At 37.2% G+C, this 20,862-nt stretch overlaps 1 protein-coding gene across 5 annotated transcripts in view; it reads right to left on the reverse strand.

The window, feature by feature from the left end:
• trc (Serine/threonine-protein kinase tricornered) overlaps window positions 1–20,862 on the reverse strand; it is a 188,593-nt gene that overhangs the window by 40,895 nt on the left and 126,836 nt on the right. For 3 of the 5 annotated variants that reach the window (XM_090383881.1, XM_090383880.1, XM_090383882.1), the window contains one exon: window positions 11,211–11,359. In XM_090383881.1, coding sequence (XP_090240007.1) covers window positions 11,211–11,338 — 128 coding nt within the window. In that variant the 5' untranslated portion in view covers window positions 11,339–11,359. Of the gene's footprint in view, window positions 1–11,210; window positions 11,360–14,468; window positions 14,559–15,681; window positions 15,819–20,862 lie in introns of those variants that run through there. The other 2 variants (XM_090383879.1, XM_090383883.1) reach the window with 2 other exon arrangements.

Consider the following 20,862-nt stretch of genomic DNA (forward strand, 5'->3'; position numbering starts at 1 on the left):
CAGGTCTTAAAAGACCTAAGCAATTAGATAATAATTATCTAATTTAAGATAATTATCTTAAATAATTATCTTAAATCAGAGGCATATAATGCAAGAAATCAAACATATAGCATCAGCAAAAAAAAAAAAAAAAAAACCCTTATCGTTTCACCCATCCATTCACTCCAAAAGTTTGTCTAGTTAAGTCTTGACTTTATTTAAGCTGTCAACTTCAGCAATTACTATTAACAATCAAGCAGTTATTTCAGTAGCCTTAAGTGGAATCCAAACTAGTGATGTGTTGATCTTGCTACCAGCATGCTGACCAGTCAGTTATGGATAATGTTTCTGCTCTTTCTTCCCTATAAAGGAAATAGCAAATAAATCGTATGTATATAGCATTGGCATTAGCAGAGGCACATGATGCAAGAAAATAAGCATCAACCAAAAAAAAAAAAAAAAACCATTCCCATTTCACTGATCCATTCATTCCAAATGGATGTCTAGTTCTGCCTCCTTGAATTTATTCAAGCAATCAACTTCCACAACAACAGATGGTAGTTTGTTCCAGAAATCAACTACCCACTGGTTAAAGGCAAACTTCCGCACACCTATTCTACAACTGTCTTTCCTCAATTTGAATCTATGCCCCCTCAGGTTTGTAATCTGAGAAAAAGAAAGAATCCCAACAGCATTTAGGCTCCTCAATCCATTCAAGGCCTTATAAATCTCAATCAGATACACCTCGCAGGTGCCTAGCCTCCAGAAGCTACAATTTGCAGAACTTAAGCCTTTCTTCATAAGAGCACCCCTTTATTCCCTTAAGCAGTCTTGTTCCCCTTCTCTGTACTCGTTCTAGCAACTCTACATCCTTCCTAAAATGAGACTTTGAGACCTATACTAGTAAGTCAAGGTGTGGCCTGACCATTCCCTTATACAAGGAGATAATCACCTTTTTATCCCTGCTTGCAAAATTCCTGTATATCATTGACAAGGCCCCACGACCTACTCTGGCAGCCTGTCTGCACTGCTCAGAAAACTTCATATCTGACTGCACAATTACCCCCAGTTCTCTTTCATTCTCTACTACTCTGAGCGTAACACCACATAGTTGGTACATTTCTCTGGGGTTATTGCTACCCATATGCAACACTTTGCATTTGTCAATGTTAAACTTCAGTTGCCACTTCTCAGCCCATCTACCCAACTTTTCCAGATCTTGTTGCAGTAGCATACTGTCTTTAGTGTCATTAACAACCCTGCTAACCTTTGTATCATCTGCAAACTTTGACATTAAGCTTGATATATCTTCATCAATATCATTGATAAATATACAAAACAATAATGGGTCCAACACCGAACCCTGAGGGACACCACTAATAATATTACCCCACATAGAGCAGTACCCACTGATCACCACTCTGTCTTCTCCCGCTCAATCATCCTTTTATCCATTGTAACAATATGCCCTTAATGCCATACTAGCAAAATTTGTATAGTAATCTTCTGTGTGCAACAGTATCAAAAGCTTTTCTGAATTTCAAGTATATGATATCAAACTTTTTGCATCCAATTCCTCTGTGACCACATAATAGTATCCAATCAAATTGGTCAGACAAGACTCCATTGACAAACCCATGCTGTCTGAATTATTACTGCTGTCTTGTCTACATGATCTTGCAATGCTTCTTTAACCAGTGACTCCATTATTTTCTCTGGAACAGAAGTCACACTAACAGGTCTGTAATTACTCATGTCACCCTTTGATCCCCTTTGTGAATTGGAGATACATTTCCACATCTCCAGTCTGTGGGGACTTCCTCCGAGTCCAAGGATGCTTTCATAATTATGGCTAAGAGTTTGCTTACTTCCTTTGTACTGTATAGATCCCATCCATCCCAGGTGTCTTCCTTATATTTAACTTCAACAATTTCTCCTCCACTTTGCTCTGAGTTATTACAAAATCATTTTAGAGTTTGATAAACATCTGTCCTTCTCCTCCTTGAATAACTCCTCATGTGTGACTGTAGATACAAAACTCATTTAGTTCGGCAGCTATCTGAGATTGATCATCTACAGTCAAGCCATTGATATCAAATGGGCCAATCTGATTCATCCCCTTCCTTTTAGAATTTATATAAGCAAAGAAGTCTTTGCTGTTTTTCTTTGCATCCTTTGGCAAAGATTTTTCATAATCTGCCTTTGCTTGCCTAACCTACTTTGTGACTTGATTACAGAGTAGCTTGTGGTTTCTGTGCCGCCAGACAATTTATGTGCATCCCATGCATTTTTCTTCTCTTCCACGAGTCTCATTAGTTCATCTGACGTCCATTTGGGCCTGAACCTAGAGCAGTATTTCTTAGTTGGAACAAAAAGCCTAATAGCTTCCAAAATTACTTCCTTGAATGCTCCCCATTCAGAATTTGCTGTTGGTAACATATCAGTTGGTCCCACTGTACAGAATGTAAAAAATCTCTGTGATCACTGTTGTTGCCTTTACAAAAGCAAAAACCCTTCCCTTTACCCCTGATGGTAGTTACATCTAAGTAAATCCCATATCAATACACTGTGATCACTGCCACCTAGTGGTTCCTTTATTTGTAAATTCTTAATGCATGAATAATCACTGTTGATAATCAGATCAAAAGTGTTACTTCCTCTTTTTACCAGTCTAACATGCTGCTGTAGAAAACAATCATCCAATAAATCCAAAAAAGCCTTTCTAGTGCCCACGAGTTCCAGTCTATATCTAGGGAGTTAAAATCCCCATTAAAAGATACACTGATTTACTGGCCCACTCTATTTCTCTGTATAATTGTTCATTGTACTCATCAGTGTCATTAGGCCTATAACAAACACCATAACCTCATTTTTGCTTTCCCAGTGCTTATGTTACAACAAACTGACTCAACATTGCACTGTCCATCTATGTCAACTGGATGCACTTCCTCAGATTTTGTGTGTTTCTTAACTAACAGTATAACGCCTCCTCCCTTCCTAGCATTTCTGTACACATTGTACTCCCCAAATTCCAATTCTGCATCCCTTATATCTGAGTGGCACCACATCTCTGATATCCCAACAATATCTGCCTTGGATGTCTTAACCAGAACTTCAACTTCATCAAATTTATTTACTATACTCCTAGCATTGGTGTACATGCACCTGTCCTTACTCCTAGTTACTATAACACAGCCCATGTATTTACTTGTTTCATGATCCCCAGCAACTGGCTTTCCAGGCTGCTGCTCATTCCAAGAATCATTTCCACCCCTGTCTGCAGCTATTGTTAATCTATTAGTCTGTGAATCCCCCTTATAGTAAAAGTAATTTTTTATTTTTATTTTTTCAACTTAAATTTCTTTCACCAATCATATGATAAAAATAAGTAGCTTACAATGAAGAATTAATAAACAGTAAAAACTGAAATTATCTACATCACATAACATGAGTGATCTTTGTCTAATAAATGATTATATGCTTCAGCATATAAAACAAAAATATTTATATGAATATTTTTTTTTATTATACAATGGAGTGTGTTATCTTTTGTTACAAGACATGGAGGTCAGATATGGAATTCATACCTCCCAAACTTACCAAATTTTTCTATTAGGAAAAGTGTGTGTGTGTGTGTGTGTGTGTGTGTGTGTGTGTGTGTGTGTGTGTGTGTGTGTGTGTGTGTGTGTGTGTGTGTGTGTTTTGAGTAAAAAGGCCAAAACTGTCCATAATTTACATCACACCACACTGAAATCAGAAAGAATAGAATATTTGGAAAGCATACATGAAAATTAAATGAATATTTGTAATTCCTGTCTACATTTATCTCTCATATACTTATTCATATAATGCTTTGTGTTTAACACGTTATAGAATGCTCCACTCTAGAAGGGGTTTAGTACCCCCCATCCTCTTCATTCAGTAGTCTATGCAAAATAAACAGTAAATCTATTTAGCACAGATCTGTGCTGTTTTTTCCCATTAATTCTATTGGCTATTTTTTGTTTTTCTCTCATTCCAGTTATTTGGTTGAACCTACCTACTGAAGCTTTGTGAGTATCAGCTATAGAGTTTAATTCTTCCCACAAGTGCTCCCCCCCCAGGAACAATCTGCCAACAATCTGATGTTCAATGCATGTTTGATTCATATACACATTATATTGCCAAAAGTGACCAAACACTTGCAGTTTCAAAGAACATTTCATTAATATAATATTTAATAATAGGTCAACTCAACTTTGGCCTTAATTATATACTGTATCCTCTTTAAATTTTTAAACAATTTTTGATAACAGGAAAGCAGTATTCCTTCTTAAACACAGTGATTAATTTGGAAACTGATTGCAGGAATGTTGGCCCAGCTAAAAGTTGACCTTCTAGTTCATTATAAACATGTTCAGGTGTTCAAACAGGGTTAAGGATGGGACTTTAGGCAGTTCAATAAAGCATTTGCACACCCATGTCTACAAATTGAGTCCCCACAGGCTGCACAACATGATATATGGTGCACTGTCATGCTGAAACAGAAAAGGAAATCCTCATGCTGCAGACACAGCAAAGGAAAAATGGAATTATCCAGAAAGTCAACGTTACTGCATGACATTTGAATAACAAATGTCATGCAGTAACAAATGTCATGTTACTGCATGACATTTGTTATTCAATGTTCCAGGAATGACAACCAATGGTTCAAGCCCAAACCATGAGAGATGCCCTCAGAGAGTGGACAGCACTTCTGCCAAACTTCAGTTTGGATTACATACTCAGGTAAATAAAATTCTCCAAACGTCTGCTAGATCATTTTTGGAAGAAAAAAGTTTTGACTGTTTTCGAAGAGAACAGGGGAATTATAGATGCCAATTCAAAAGAACAGTTCCCATGGAAGTATCTATAAAAAAAGATGTGCATCAGAAACAGAGCCGAGAAGCTTGGGAGAGGTTTTTGTGGTACTACCCTCAGATGTAACAACTTTAAGGCGGAACTGAGAATTATACAGAGTGAATAGCTGTTTTTAAAAGTAACACCCAGAACAAAAAAAAACAGTTTTGTTTTTTTTGACATTGAGGAAGCAATATTCGTGATGCGCTTATAAAAATAAATGTTCTGTTGTACAATCTTGTATGACCACATAAGGTCAGAGGTGTTCACAAGATAGAGAGAATATGAGAGCAACACCATATTTAATAGCCATGTAGACTAGAACAAACATTCACCAAAGTGCATGCATGCTTTGGTGAATGTGGCTGGTGACTGACAGCTTGGCTATGATGACTGACCATTTGACTATGATGGCCATTATACCAAGAGAATTTACAAGTCAGGATAATCCCAAAGAGAGAGAGGTGATCCTGTCTAGAAATATGAGTGTCATTAAAGATGAGCACAAGAGCAGTCTACTTTTTTTTTTGTGAAAAATAAGGCAGGACTGAGTTTCAAAAGGATTGAAATTAACTAAGTTTTCCTCACCCCATTAGAGAAATACCTGGAGATCATCATTTAAGGAATTGGTGTTGGTTATTTAAGAAGTTGAAGGTGTTTGCAGGGTAAGATTTCTCAAACTGGAAAGTACAATTTGATGTGCTCTCATTAGCAAAACTATGGATAGGATTACAGTCAACAAAAGAATGTTGTTAATATTCAAGAGGAGAGAATGGGAAAAAGAACTTAGCTATATGAACTCAGCTGCCCACACCAATGCCAGAGCTTGCACTTGGTCATCGCGCAACACAGCGGCAACCCCCAAGGCAGAATGCGCTGGTCCCAAAGGAACTAGTAGTTGTTGGTGACTCTATTGTCAGGGAAACGGGAAACATGCTTTGTAAAAAGGATAGGTGGAACAGGACCAGGGTATGTCTGCCAGGGCCAAAGATTGATGACGTTATAGAGTGGATATCATCTTTTAAGGGCACAAAAGGTGATACAGTTGTACACGTTGGCACTAATGATATTAAGAGTAGGAGACCGGCGGAATTACTTAACAAGTACAGGTCACTGATGAAAAAAAGCCGTGAATTAGGGTTGAATTTGAAAGTGTCTGCAATTCTGCCCAGACACGATAGGAGGGAGTATATGATGAGAGCCCTGTCGATCAATTCCGACCTGGAAAGATTGTAGGGCTCAAGGGGTAGAATTTTTTTCAGCCTGGTCTGTACTTGTTAACAGGAGAGACTGCTTCTACAGGGATGGGATACACTTAAATAGAAAAGGTGCAAGAATGTTTGCTGATGCTATTGAGGCAGTGTTAGGTGGGTCGGAAAATTGCTAGATTGGGGGGATACAAGGACTAATAGATTAACAGTAGCCACTGGCAGAGGTGAAAGTGATTCCTGTACTGCTTCTATTGGAATGAGCAGCAGCCTGGAAAATAAGATACAGGATATTTCAGAGACTGCTGAGAATCATGGGGGTACAAGTGAACACATGGGTTGTGTTAGGGTGGCTAAGAGGAAGAGCAGGTGCATGTATACTTGCGTGTACACCAATGCTAGGAGTTTAGTAAATAAATTTGATGAATTTGAGGTATTGCTCAAAACATCAAAGGCAGATATCGTTGGGATTTCAGAGATGTGGTGTCACACAGATATAAGGAATGCAGAACTGGAATTTGGGGAGTACAATATCTACAGAAAGGATAGACAGGATAGGAAGGGAGGAGGGGTTATGCTATTAGTTAAGAAACACATAAAGTGAAGCCAGTCGACATCGCTGGACAGTGCAGTGTCGAGTCAGTTTGGTGTGACATAAGCATTGAGAGATCAAAATTGAGAGTAGGAGTGTGCTATAGGCCTAATGATTCTGATGGGTATAATAAGAAACTGTACAGAGAAATAGAGTGGGCCAGTAAATCAGAGAGTCTTATAATGAGGGATTTTAATTTCCCAGATATTGACTGGAATTTGGGGGCTGGTCACTCACACACTAGCAAGGCTTTTGTGGATTTATTGGATGATTGTTTTCTACATCAGCATGTTCGGGAGGCAACTAGAGGGAGGAATACTCTTGATTTGATTATCAGCAGTGATTCTTCATGCATTAAGAATCTGCAGATAAATGAACCACTAGGTGGCAGTGATCACAGTGTTCTGAAGTGGGAGTTACTAAAAGAGGTAACTACCGTTAGGGGTAAAGGGAAGGGGTATTGCTTTCATAAAGGCGACTACGATGGACTGAGACAGTATTTAAATTCTATACAGTGGGATCAACTGATGATGTTACCAACAGCAAATTCAAAATGGGAAGCATTCAAAGAACTTATCTTGGAAGCTAGTAGGCTTTACATATCAACTAAGAAATATTGTTCAAGGTTTAGGCCTAAATGGATGTCAGATGAACTAATGAGGCATATGGCAGAGAAGAAAAATGCATGGGATACATACAAATTAACACGTGACACAGAAGCCTATGATAGATACAAGTTGATCTGTAACCAAGTTACAAAGGAGGTTAGGCAGGCGAAGGCAGATTACGAGAGATCCTTGGCAAGGATGCGAAGAAAAACAGCAAAGAGTTCTTTACTTATGTAAACTCTAGAAGGAAGGGGATGAATCAGATTGGTCCACTTGATATCGATGGGTCAACTGTTGATGACCTTGCTGAGGTAGCTAACAAACTAAATGAATATTTTGCATCGACATTCACACATGAGGAGTTATCCAGCGAGGGGAATGCCAGAGGTGTACTCAACTCTAGCAGTAAGCTAAAGAATCTTGTAATAACTGAGAGTAAAGTGGAGGAGAAATTGTTGAAGATAAACACAAGAAAGGCACCCGGCGTGGATGGGATCTATCCAGTTATATTAAAGGAGGCAGCAAAGGAAGTAAGCAAACCCTTAGCCATAATTATGAGAGCTTCCTTGGACTCAGGGGAGGTACCCATGGACTGGAGATGTGCAAATGTGACCCCAATTCACAAGGGAGGATCAAAGGCTGGCACAAGTAATTATAGACCTGTGAGTTTAACTTCTGTTCCCGGAAAATTAATGGAGGCACTGGTTAAAGAAGCACTGCAGGATCATCTAGACAAGACTTCAGTTATAGCTCACACACAGCATGGTTTTGTTAAGGGGAAGCCTTGCCTGACCAATTTGATTGGATACTATGATGCAGTCACAAAAGAACTGGATGCAGGGAATAACTTTGATATTATATATTTGGATCTTAGAAAGGCTTTTGATACTGTCGCACATGGAAGACTGCTGCACAAATTGGAGCAGTGTGGCATTGGAGGCAAATTGCTGCTATAGATAAAGGGGTGGTTGAGGGGGAGAAGACAGAGAGTGGTAATCAATGGACACTGCTCATCGTGAACTAATGTTATTAGTGGAGTCCCTCAGGGTTCAGTATTGGGTCCTTTATTGTTTTCTGTATTTATAAATGATATTGATGATGGTATATCAAGCTTAATGTCCAAGTTTGCAGACGATACGAAGGTTGGCAGGGTTGTCAAGGACACTACTGACACTATGCTGCTGCAACAGGATCTGGAAAGGTTGAGCAGATGGGCTGAGAGGTGGCAAATGAAGTTTAACATTGACAAATGTAAAGTACTACATTTGGGAAACAGCAACCCCAGAGAAACGTATCAACTCTGTGGTACTACACTGACAGTGGTAGAGAATGAAAGGGACCTGGGGGTGGTTGTGCAGGCAGATATGAAGTTCTCTGAGCAGTGCAGACGGGCTGCAAGAGTAGCTCATGGTGTATTGTCAATGATATATAGGAATTTTTCTAGCAGGGATAAGGAGGTGATTATTCCCTTGTATAAGGCAATGGTCAGACCACACGTAGAGTACTGTATACAGGCCTGGAGGCCTCATTTCAAGAAGGATGTAGAGCTGCTGGAATGAGTACAGAGAAGGGCAACAAGATTAGTGAATGGAACAAAGGGGTGCTCTTACGAAGAAAGGCTAAGTTTTGCAAATTACAGTGTCTGGAAACTAGGCACCAGCGAGGTGATCTGATAGAGGTGTACAAAGCCTTGAATGGTTTGAGCATGCTGAATGCTGATGGGATTCTTCCTCTTGCTCAGAATAATCACCTGAGAGGGCATAAATTCAAATTGAGGAAAGACAGATGTAGGATAGATGTGCGGAAATCTGCCTTTAGCCAGCGAGTGGTTGGTAGGTGGAACAGACTTCCATCCCTTGTCGTGGAAGTTGATAGCCTAAATAAGTTTAAGGCTCAGCTGGACAGGTATTTCGAACGAACAGAGAGGTGAAGTGGAAGTGGTTATTTTTTATTTATTTATTTTACTTTATTTTTTTTTTTTTTTATCTGATGCTGCATAAGCTTGCTTTCTTGCATCAAATGCCTCTACTAATGCTAATGCTAATGACTGGTTAAGAATTTGGAAGACTAAGAGCCACTGCGCAGAGTAAGTGGTCAGAGGAAAACTAGCTAACCAATTGCAAAAAAGTCAGAAGTTCAGAACATGGGAGCTTATTTAGAAGACCCCTATGCCAAACATGATCAAAAGCCTTCAAAGGGACAATAATAGCAGGGAAGGGATTTCTCACCCTTTTTAGGAACTGACTGGATATAAGAAAATTTCAACACAGAAGGAGAAACACCACTGAAATAAGAAAATATAAAAAGGCAATCCAAAATAGGAGCAAGCTCAAGAACACCAGTTTTGAGAACAAGTGGAGAAAAGCTATCAGGGTCTAGAGTTTTACTGGCATCAAGAATTGTTCAATATTAGTATTAGTAGCAGCAAATGATGCAAGAAAGCAAGCTTATAAAGCATCAGCCAAAAAAAAAAAAAAAAACACATTTCCCATATTACATGTCCATATCCTTAATTAGCATGTCTAGCTCTTCCTTGAATATATTCAAACTACCCACTTCTACGATGCCAGATGAAAGTTTGTTCCAAAATCAATTACCTGCTGATTGATCTAACATCCTTCTGTTGGAAGGCCACAGGAGGAAATCAGTGGAATGTACTTGGTATATAGGTGATTTATCAAGATCATTGATATCAGAGTTAGAAGAAAAGTTGGATAATATTAAGTCAGCTTTATCTGAGGATACAAGGGAATCATCAATCATAACAGAGGTGGACGTATAGGGGGACAAGGTTATGGCCAACAGTTTTTGGTACGAAACCAGAAGTTTGGCCATCATTTGGATAAAAACCAAGTTTTCTATTCTTAGCCTGTTCAAAATAAAGTTTGGATTGATTAATAATTGTTTTTCAATTGTTGTATGCCTTAGTGTAGGCAAAAAATGAAGCTGTAGATTTGAATACAAGCCAACTGCAATATGCAACATTCTTTTTTGAACAGCCTCAGCACATTTATTAGAACACCAAGAGAATGCAGAATACAGAATTTCATTCCTACAAGAATAATTTCACTAACATAATCTGAGCAAACATCAGAATCAGAAGTTTTAAAATAGTAACCCAATCAAGCAAAAGAGGAATCGAAATTGCATAGATCAACCATTTTGCATTCTTCTAATGACAAAATGACATGAAGCTGAGAACGCCCACAAGAGAGAAAGACTCCAATGAAGCCTCTTCCTTTTGCAGACACCAAGATCATCAGCAAGTGGGATCTGAGGTACTTAGTACACCACTAACATTGATGCATGCTTTGAAGGGTTGTTGGAGAGAACAGATTAAGAAGGCCAGGTGTGTGGTTAAGATTGTCTGGTATTCTGCCTCATAAATTTTCAAATTATGTACGGCTTTAGTAACTGCAAAAGCTTCAGCAACTCAACCAGCTGGGGTTACAGAATCTGTAAGTAGAACATTGAAGCCAGCTGGAATTGTGAACATTAAAATCATCAGGGAAAATAACCTCACTGTTAGGAAAGTTAGACTGTGCATGATAAAATTATACTAACTTCTTAAGACAGTATGTGGGATGAAAAGGGTGAATCTTGTTCAAACTTCATATTTCAAATAATGTTCATTTCATTTGATTTACACCTTGAAGATACATCCAAGTTGTTTCCATTTTCATAACAGAATCCAGTCACCAAGGAAGTGAGTCTTGTCTACTGACAAGGCTTTTGCTTCCTTAGCTATCATTCACAGAATTCAATTGGTATCTCAATGACCTACAGTCCCTTAGAATTCACAGAAAAATAATCATGTATAATGAAGCACTCTGCAGGTATGCACTGATTATTGCTTCAATTCTAAAAGTATACATTTTATTCAAACAAAGGTCTGTACAATACAAAGAGGTAAACATCCAGCAGTTAATTTTATAAAATAATTACCTGTTCTTTCTTTCCATGTGCTGAGCGATTAAGTTAGAATAATAGTTTTCCAAGTGAACTTTGGCTTTAGTTGCCTTGTCTAAAGTGTGACCACTAAACCGTATCTGACCTCCATCTGTTGTTGCCATTCTCTTTTTCGGACTTGTTTTCTGTAAAAGGGAAATTTAAAAAAAATTAAATTAAAAAAAAAGGTAGAATGCATTTTAGAACATTTATTAAATTAGACCACAACTGTTGTATATGCTGTTAGTCTTTCAGAGAAACAGACTTTGGTATTACTACAATAACTTGATTAAGGTATTAAATGACAAAATACTATCATTATGCTTTTTGAATCTAAGTTTAAACCTTTGGTACGAATAACTTATATTTTAAGGAATACCTCTTACTTTGTGAAAACTACTATGGTCAAAATATCTTAATTAACCCATTAGTAATCATATGGGAGCATTTTTCAATGCCAGATATTTTGGCTCTTTTATTCTATCCAGCTATATCTGGATAGAATAAAAAGGTATCTCACAGTACCTTTCAAGAAAAGTTTTTGTCTCCCTTTTTTTTTGATTCCCTATTTAAAATCTTGAAAATTTCCATTAAAAAGAGGGGAAATGACCAACTCAGTTAACACCTACAAGTAGGACTGCTAAATGGATAAAAATCATATTATAATAACACTTAGAAATACAAGTTATTTAATTGAACAATACAATTCTGAGATACTTTTATTTAATAAATAAAACAAGAATTTGTCTAGAATAGAACTACAAAAGAAGGTAGTGCATATTATTTATAATAGCAAAAATTTTGCTATAAAGAAAAAAAAAATGCATAATTAGAAAATCTCTTATAATGTGTAAACAAATTTTGCAATATGCATTACATTTTATTTTTCTTCTTTTTTTAAGAAAAATCTCAGGAGTATTTCAACACAGTATTTAAACTACTGCGTTGAAATAAATCAGCAGTCATACAGTATTGTACTGCACAAATGAAGTACAGTTCTAAAAGTTAAAGGGAAACATAGCAGTTATGTTTTTTTAAATGGAAGTTTTATTATTAAGATTCAAAACAGCTGTCCTGGTAGTGTTTCAGTTTTTTAAATGCATAGCATATTCATCTACTTTGGTGACTGTACACAATTTAAAAAGACATTAGCAACTATAGATAATGGTATTTGTTCCAAGTTGAACGTTAATCTGAGTCTGAGGACTTGGCACTTGGTCTTCAGTGTGAGTCAAAACTGAATGGAAGAAAAGCTTATGAATTTTTAATTTATAATAAAGTAGTGGGTATTCTTTTTCCTGATGATGCTTATTTAAAAGCAACTCAAAATTTTATTATTCCAGTAGTTTTCTTATGTTTCAATAAAATAATAATATTGAAATCTCCTGTAGTTTGTACAAAGTAAAAAAGTACTACTCAAAAAATTAAGATATTTGTACCAACATTTAAAGTACTTATTTGAGTAATGCATACCTCAATATCAGAGAAAAAAATTTATTGACTTACACACTAGCAAGTCTGTCTAGTCCAGTCTTTGGGATTTTTAATGCACTGACTACTCAAGCACTATGCACTACTTCTTATGCTCCAGTTCATATGATATTGTCATGTGTGTGTTTGTTTGTTATTTGATTTTTAGGAGCATTAGCAACTAAGGCCATATTGCCCGGGGATATGCGGTGGTCATTCCCTGACCTTGGTATTTGGTGGGCACGGGCTCGAACCCCGGTCTAATCAAGAAGCATGTGCTACGCACTGCTGCTCCTGCCCATCTGGCTACGGAGACGCTGTGTGTGTGTGTGTTGATTTGCATGTATCTCTGGAATGTCTATATAGGGGACTAAATAATGCACTGGGAAAACAGTGCTGCCTCTGCCCAGATCTACCTAGTACTTCACTGTATCATCATTCTAGGCAGCAATATCAAAGATCTACAGTATTATAATGAAATAATTCTTTCTATTAGTACAATGCATCATATTTTTCAAAAACAGTATAAAAAACATGCAATATATAGTCAGTCTCAAAAATGCAAACAAACCAGGTGGACTGACTGTGCAAGTTATATTTCTAACATTTAGAGAGCCCTTTAGTTTTTCTCTTAAATAAGAAAGTATTTATCTGACATACTGTATTTAGCAATTTACAGCCATTTCTTAGACCAGCAGTTCCAACTCGTCTGGATTTCAGACATTTGAATGAATATCTCTCTCTCGTAGCCAGGTGGAGACCGGGGTTCAAGCCCGTGACCACCAAATACGGAGGATGTGGAAAGGTCAGGGAATGACCACCGCATATCCCCAGAGCAATACAGCCTTAGTTGCTAATGCTCCTAAAAACCAACCAAACAAACAACTCTCTCTCTCTCTCTCTCTCTCTCTCTCTCTCTCTCTCTCTCTCTCTCTCTCTCAGTAGTAAGCTGATCAGAGGTTTAACATAAAATCTCAACCTTGTAACGCACAATTTACAAATGATTTCACCCTGTACTATTGGTGGGAGGGAGATATAGTCAAATCTCTACTAGAGCCATTCACTAATGATTAAGATATAAAATAAAGTAGTATGTATAATAAAGTGCACAGCAAAATAAATATCATTCTTTATGCAATGTTAAGCTAAAATTAGTATAAGCTAATATATGATTGTTCCTGAACAAATACTGTATGTTTTATGACATTAAGTTGATGTATGATAACTACTCATATTGTATGTATATTATGCAAGGGCTAATTAAAATATGGAGGCAAATGCGGACTTAATTTTCAAATACTGCCAGTCGCATATATCTTCACGGTTGTACCCACCCCCACCAATTAATATATCACCATCATTATATCGCACACCCTAGAAAAACTGTCTGGATTCGCCACTACAAAAAGAGAATGTAAGTCATTTAGTTAAAAAAACCAGACTGGTTGGCAACCACAGAAGTAAATTTAAAATAAACCTATCTTCTTATTTCTTCCATCCAGCTTACTGTGTATAGGGGAATATTGGAATCAAAAAAGTGGGAGAGAGGATAACAGAAATCTATAATTATTTTAGCAGCAAAGTAGCAATTACAAATGTAATACAGTATTTGCTCAAATACTAGGTTACGAAACACACCTTAAACGATATATCTAATTAGGGCGAAAAAAGAAAGAAAGGAAAAAAAAAACCAGTACAGATATTCAAGAAACAAAACCACGTGCGCTTCCTCGTGTTATTTGAAATTAGAAGTACAGTACAGTATACCCCTACCCCAAGGGTTACCTCAGAATAGTTAACGAAGCTTTTCACATTATTCCACAACGTATGGCTAAGTTTAGATATTCTGCAAACAAATCTTATTTACTAACTTTCGAATGACCTAAACAGAAAAAATTAAGCTACCACAATTATCTCGACAAGCGGAAACTGATGGCTTCCAAAGGATTGCATCTGGTGAGGAAATCGAGAAAATTTATAATTACAACGCATACTTTCGGGTTTTACAATTTTAGTAACAGGAAAGAAAGAACTGAATTTTTGAAAATCAGTAATTCTGATATTGTTCCGGAAAAGCATAATTCTGAAAATAAACTAACATACGTAATACTCTACGTTTAACTTAACTTAAAATACTCTTCCTTTCCAGGTCTCGAACCGGAAGTGTCAAGTTTGTATACAAAAAAAAAAAAAAAAAAAAAAAGCACAAGCATGTTTTAAGAGCTAAAACTGAAAACTGCTGTTCAGAATTTTGAGTGCGAAATAAATAATAATATAATTTTTGTACACAAATATATCTGTCTGACTGAACACATCAAGAATGTCTATGTAGGAAGCTTTTCAAAAGAAAAGTAATTGGGGGGGGGGGGGGGTGATCCTCCCAAAATGCTATGCCAGAAGTCCAAATAAAACTGTTGCTTATTAAAATTTACGGGAATAAGTCTGACAAGGAAAATTTGTTTCCAATATTATAAAAAGTGCTGCATCTTCCACCCAATCATGGTGGGTGCCTATACTGACTATTGTAATTCATCTCGTGGTGCCAAAATCCAAAATGAAATCGAGTTTTTATCTCAATATATACTTTTTTTTTTAAATAAAAGAAAAGAATTTCCACTTAAAATACACAATCGATTACTGAAAAATAAAAACATTTGCGTTTTTGTGTATATATAAAAATTTTAAAAATATATAGTTACATAAATGATGCGCATGACACTGCTAACACAGTACCGTAGGGAAGAAGTCTGGAGCTCGGGTAAGGGTGCCCAGTATGTCTCTACCTCCCTCTGTGCCTCAATCACGCACCCCAACATTACTGTGTACACAATGCATAACACTGGGATACTACTCTCGTGGGACGATCGCCTCGTCTGCTTTCTATTGTAACGATACTGCAGCTACGTATCTCCCAGGCGGAAAATGTTCCATATATTAATACCCAGCAGGCACATGCAACAGCAACGAATAAAAGGTGAATGGAACGAGAAGCACTTACTTGCCATCTGTGAGAATTTTTTGTCTTTAGTGATCGGCGAACAGCAAGCACAATGTTGGTCCCTGCAGAAATCATTGTAAGGAATGAATGGCTCGTTGGGCAAGCGTAAGTTGTTGCTACTGTGTGACCTTCATTAGGAATAACAAACAGGTAAGGACCAATAACAGAGCCGAAAAACTTAACACAAAGTGCACAACTCTCCACACAAGAGGAAAATGGAACAGTGATAGCGAGTCTGGTGCTGGCGTTAAGAAAACTGCAGCACAGCCTTCCCTAGAAAACGCTGTCCCAGATCCGGAAATGCGTCGATTCGCTCCTCACAATTCCGGAAAAGCAACAACCACATCCTTTGGTATACACACAAACAGTCCACACCCTTTTAAAGTTTACTTTACTGAAAAGCGCGCCTTCACAACGCCATAGCCAATGAATCACAAAAAACTTATTCATTTGTTTGAAGTTCAATGGACATACTTTTTACAATTTTATGTAAGCTGACTACCTCTTAAGGATGGATTACACGCCGATACTCTTATTCAGAAAAGGGGAAGTTTCAGTTTGATATAAAAAGACCCCCCACACCTCTTTTACATGCTATATCGATGGCTCTACACATTGGTTACTCGAGGGCTCTGAGTAACCATCTTTCAATGCGTGGCTCCGACCTTCTGGCCGCATACAGTACATGAACCTATAGCGTCTCTACTAGACAATCATCATTACGTCTATATTCAGGACCATAAAGCAAGAAATTTTCCTTATCGAGGTGTATGGCGTTGACTAAATTAGAATATGAAGTCATGTACTGCTTACATTTCAATCACGCAAATTAATAAAACGCACATCGTGTAACATCTGCATAACATTATGCTGCATAACAGTATACCGTGAAAGTATATTTTAGCCAGTAGACCAGGGGGGAAAAGCAAACTTTCTGTATTGAAGGGTCACGTTTGATTTTCACCTCCATAGCGCGGCATACACGACTAGCATATTCAAAAAAAATTATTTCATTTGGGCGTAGATGCAAGAAACAAGCAACAATGAGTGGACCTACCATTCATTGTCTTGTTTCTCTAAGTTTCTGCATTTTTGGTTTCTCAAGATTCGCAGACGGACGATATTTTATCTTATACTAAGGGAAGCATAAAAAGAACCCGGGCCATTGGCTTCCGATCGCTGTCTCACATGATCCCTATTCTTATACGAAGCTCACATCATGGTTCATCCATTGATTAGATTTTACAGCTGCATAACATTATTGCATATGATCTTAAAAGAGCAGTATCAATTAACGGTCTATATTGGAAGTGTCCTCCAGGTAAGCTCTGCTGGGACTTCATAATATCAGAAAGAAAATTCAACCATTACTCCAGAAACAGAAGAGCCTTTAAAATATGCATGTTATTTATAGCAAACAGATTTGTAAGATAGTTAATTATAAATATAATTGTTTCTTTTAAGACGAAGCCATAACTGGGAGGTCATTCTCGAAAAACAAACCATTAACCTACGCTCCTACTTCCTAGAATTTTACTGTTCTTACTTCCAACTAACACTTCCGCTGGTTAAGCATTTTTTCGATTAATGAGTTCCACTGAAACAGTGGCAATGTTCAGGTACACTTCATTTGAATTCAAGATTTATTATTATTGTAAGATCACCGAATAAAGACGAATATACATAGAGTTTGAAAATCGCGTATAAATTGAATACATTTTCCAACCTTTTTTCAGTCAGTTTTATTTAAATATGCCTGTATTTCAAGTCAAGCGTTTTCTCTCTCTTTTATGTTTCAGTTAGTAATCAGCAATTGTAAGTAGTCAAAGTTGGTGCTCAATGCACGCCTAAAAGAATGACTTCTTGCAAGACAATTTTAAATGTAGAAATCATTTCTCGTGGTTTGTGACCTTCAAGCTTGCCAGCCTTATCGCCCGCAATTTCCTTTTATGGACCACGGTTTTTGTAAGAAAACTTTTTTATTATTATTTTTAAAGAACAACTTCCGATTAACTGGACATTTAGGAGTAAACATAACAGAGAAAGCAGAAAATGAAAAGAAAGAATATGATTCGTGTCAGAAGTGCCTTTCAATAAGGTGATAGACATTTATAATATTTTTTAACTTAACAAATTAAGAAAAAAAAAACATTCATTCTAAAAATAAGAATATGAAAGGCAAAAAAGAAAAAAAAAACAATTTTAAGCATTTATTTGGATGTAACTAATTTTTACAGCATTATCTTAATTATAATTATTTTAGTTTTAAAAAAAAAGTTAAGTTATATCACCAGACCAAGAGTTTGCATTTCACAAAACAAACCAGGATTCGAAATTAAACTTCACTGATATGTCCCATTAAAAATATCAATTTTGCTAACAAACTTCGCAGTCAATCACTCCTGATTAGATCATATGAGAGATTGAAGTGGCAAACGATGCAAGAAAGCAAGCTTATACAGTAAAAAAAAATCCAATACCACTTGCCCGTCCCTTCTAAAAGTCTGTCTAGTTCTACCTTGAATTTATTCAAACTACCCACTTCTACAGCACCAGATGGAAGGTTGTTCCAGCACTCAACTACCCGCTGGCTGAAGATACATTTCTGCACATCTCACCTGTAACCATTTTACCTCAGTTTAAATTAAAGCCCCACATGTGTGTAGTCTGAAGCGCGCTCAGAGCGAGAAACATCATCAATGGACAAACGGCCCTCAAACTTTGCGAACAAAAAGCCTTCGAATTACACATAGCATCTTTCCCTGAAAACTGTTTATAACATCTGCGTGGGTTTCAATTGCACTTTTTCCTAATTTGAAACAGAATTTGGTGCATCTTCGCTAGCGAATCTCGGTAAAATCGCTCGTTTTATGCGACTAAACACATAAAACACCTTCTCTTGAACACGTGCTAATTCAGACGGAAGCACATAAACGGGTGATTCACGCGTTTACGATGTCTAGATGAGTCACTGAACGTTGCGACAGTCACAACTCGGTAAAAAGCCGAAATTAAGATAGGGAACATTCTGATCACATCTCGCATTATGCTCAGGTGTCATCTCTTATTATCTTAGAATCAGGTCACGGTGAACTTAAGCATATAAATGGATTTTCTATCACAAGTAACGCGAATGTCTTTTATGAAGTCGTATTTCGTAGACCTAGTTTGAGACTTTAAAATGAATTCCGGCAAATGTAGCTAATAAACACTGCTGGATAAACCAGTAAACCATTACGTTTAAAATTTCAGGAAACCAGGATGTCGGGTCATCCTATTTTTGTTCAGAGCCGGACCAAGGTATTTCCGCGCCCCGGGCAGAAAGGTTTTTCGGCGCCCTCTTTACTAGGGATATATATATTTCTTGTCTCATTGTTCTTCTGTTTTTGGTGCCCCTTAAAGAATGGCACCCTGGGAAAGGGCCCTACTAGCCCGTGCCTTAATCCGGCACTGTCTTCAGCAAGACTGGCCTTCTGGACATTTGGACATTTGACTTGAAATATATCCTAACAAATCTAAAGGAAAAAAAAAGTCACAATGTTCAATACACTTATTTGTAAATAGTACGCAAGTTTCCACATGCTCAGAAGTCAACAGACGGGTGGTCGTGATCCAGTGCCAAAAGTAACGTATCTGGCAACGTGACCATGTGTTTTTGTAAAGGGCGGCTCCTAGAACGTCAGCTCAACTCTCCATATATATCTGTGAAGAACAGTATCACTGCAAAAGGGCTAGTGTGTATTGTGTGGGTTCTGTTGCATTGTTCTGGCCATTTGACCACCCAGAATCATCAATCACCTGGGGAGATGATTCTGGATGCTAGTCCACACCACGATGGGCCAGTTCCAATAGAGCTCGTATTGTCTCAATTGGAGACCCTGACTAACCTGATGCTGCCAAAAGGTGAATCAGATTCCTCTGGGGGCCCACTCCAGAGGTGAAAAAAAAAAAAAAAAAAAGTCCTCTTCAATTGAAGCTGTAGTCAGTCGATCTCAGGAGGAAGGAATTGGTTCCCCCTCCTCGGTGAGTTGTTCCAAGTTTTTCGGCCGGTGAACGCATACTTCCACAGACATAATTCGCAATATGGCTTAAGTTGTTGATGCATCTAAAACTCGACAACGAACCAAGAAATTTAATGAACAGGAGCAAAGTGATGCTGGACATTTTTTTTTTATTAAAAAGGCTTCAAATTCATACCAGAATGCCTAACTGTGATGAAATCCAGAAATATTAAACAAGACCAGATTTTGTTCAATGAAAATTCACCTGCACAAAGGTCACAATTTGGTTAAATAGCAGCTCCCTCCCCAAAGGACAAATGCTTTGACTCTCCAAAACTATTATGTAAAGAAATACTCTGGCCGCACTACTTTTTGCAAAAAAAAAAAAAAAAAAAAAAATTATGTAATATCCGAACTCCACTCATACCCGTAATATTTAATTGATTCCTTGAGTTATGAATTCTGCGAATTCTTATGCCAATTATTCTCGAGAAGATAACAATGAAATGCTTCACAAGAAATTAGGTTTATGCTCTTGACAAAATGTACTTACTATCAGTCACTTCTCCTTTAACCCTGGACACTGATGAGTGAAAAAAAAAAAAACCTTGTCCAGTGAGAATTTTCAGTAGGCCTGAAAAGCAGTTACATTCTCAGCTTTTTTAAGGGTGGGGGACTGTTGATGCATGAAATCTTCAAAGAACTCTTGTTATTTCATTAAAGAACTTAACATTTCATTGCTCCTCATATAACTTATCGTCATAAATAATTATACCTAATTTCTTAACATATGTCAAGCGTGGTAATTACTCATTGAATTTCTCATCTTTGTTCTTGGAAATCTTTCAATTGAAACACTGAAATTCGTCGTAACGCCGCAAGCTGTTTGCCGATGATAAACTGTCTCCAAGAAATAAAATTTTGGTACTTTTTTTTTTAATACTGTTTAATAATAGTGATAATAATACACCATCAATCAGTTTTTGTTACATGAAATAAAATACCTGCCCCTTAAAGACGGTGGTTCCTAGAGTGTAGGGTGGTTTCCCTAGTTAGCATGATGCGGTTCTAAAACGCGGGGAAATATGAAGAATTTTAATCAAATATGAGGATCGGTCTTTAAGTATTTGCCCTCACCTAGAAATATTTGAGTTAGGGATTTGATATTATGTATATATAG

This window comes from Mastigoproctus giganteus, chromosome 10 (assembly GCF_048544385.1).
Source record: "Mastigoproctus giganteus isolate SK-2022 chromosome 10, ASM4854438v1, whole genome shotgun sequence".
In the NCBI taxonomy this organism is placed as follows: Eukaryota; Metazoa; Arthropoda; class Arachnida; order Uropygi; family Thelyphonidae; genus Mastigoproctus; species Mastigoproctus giganteus.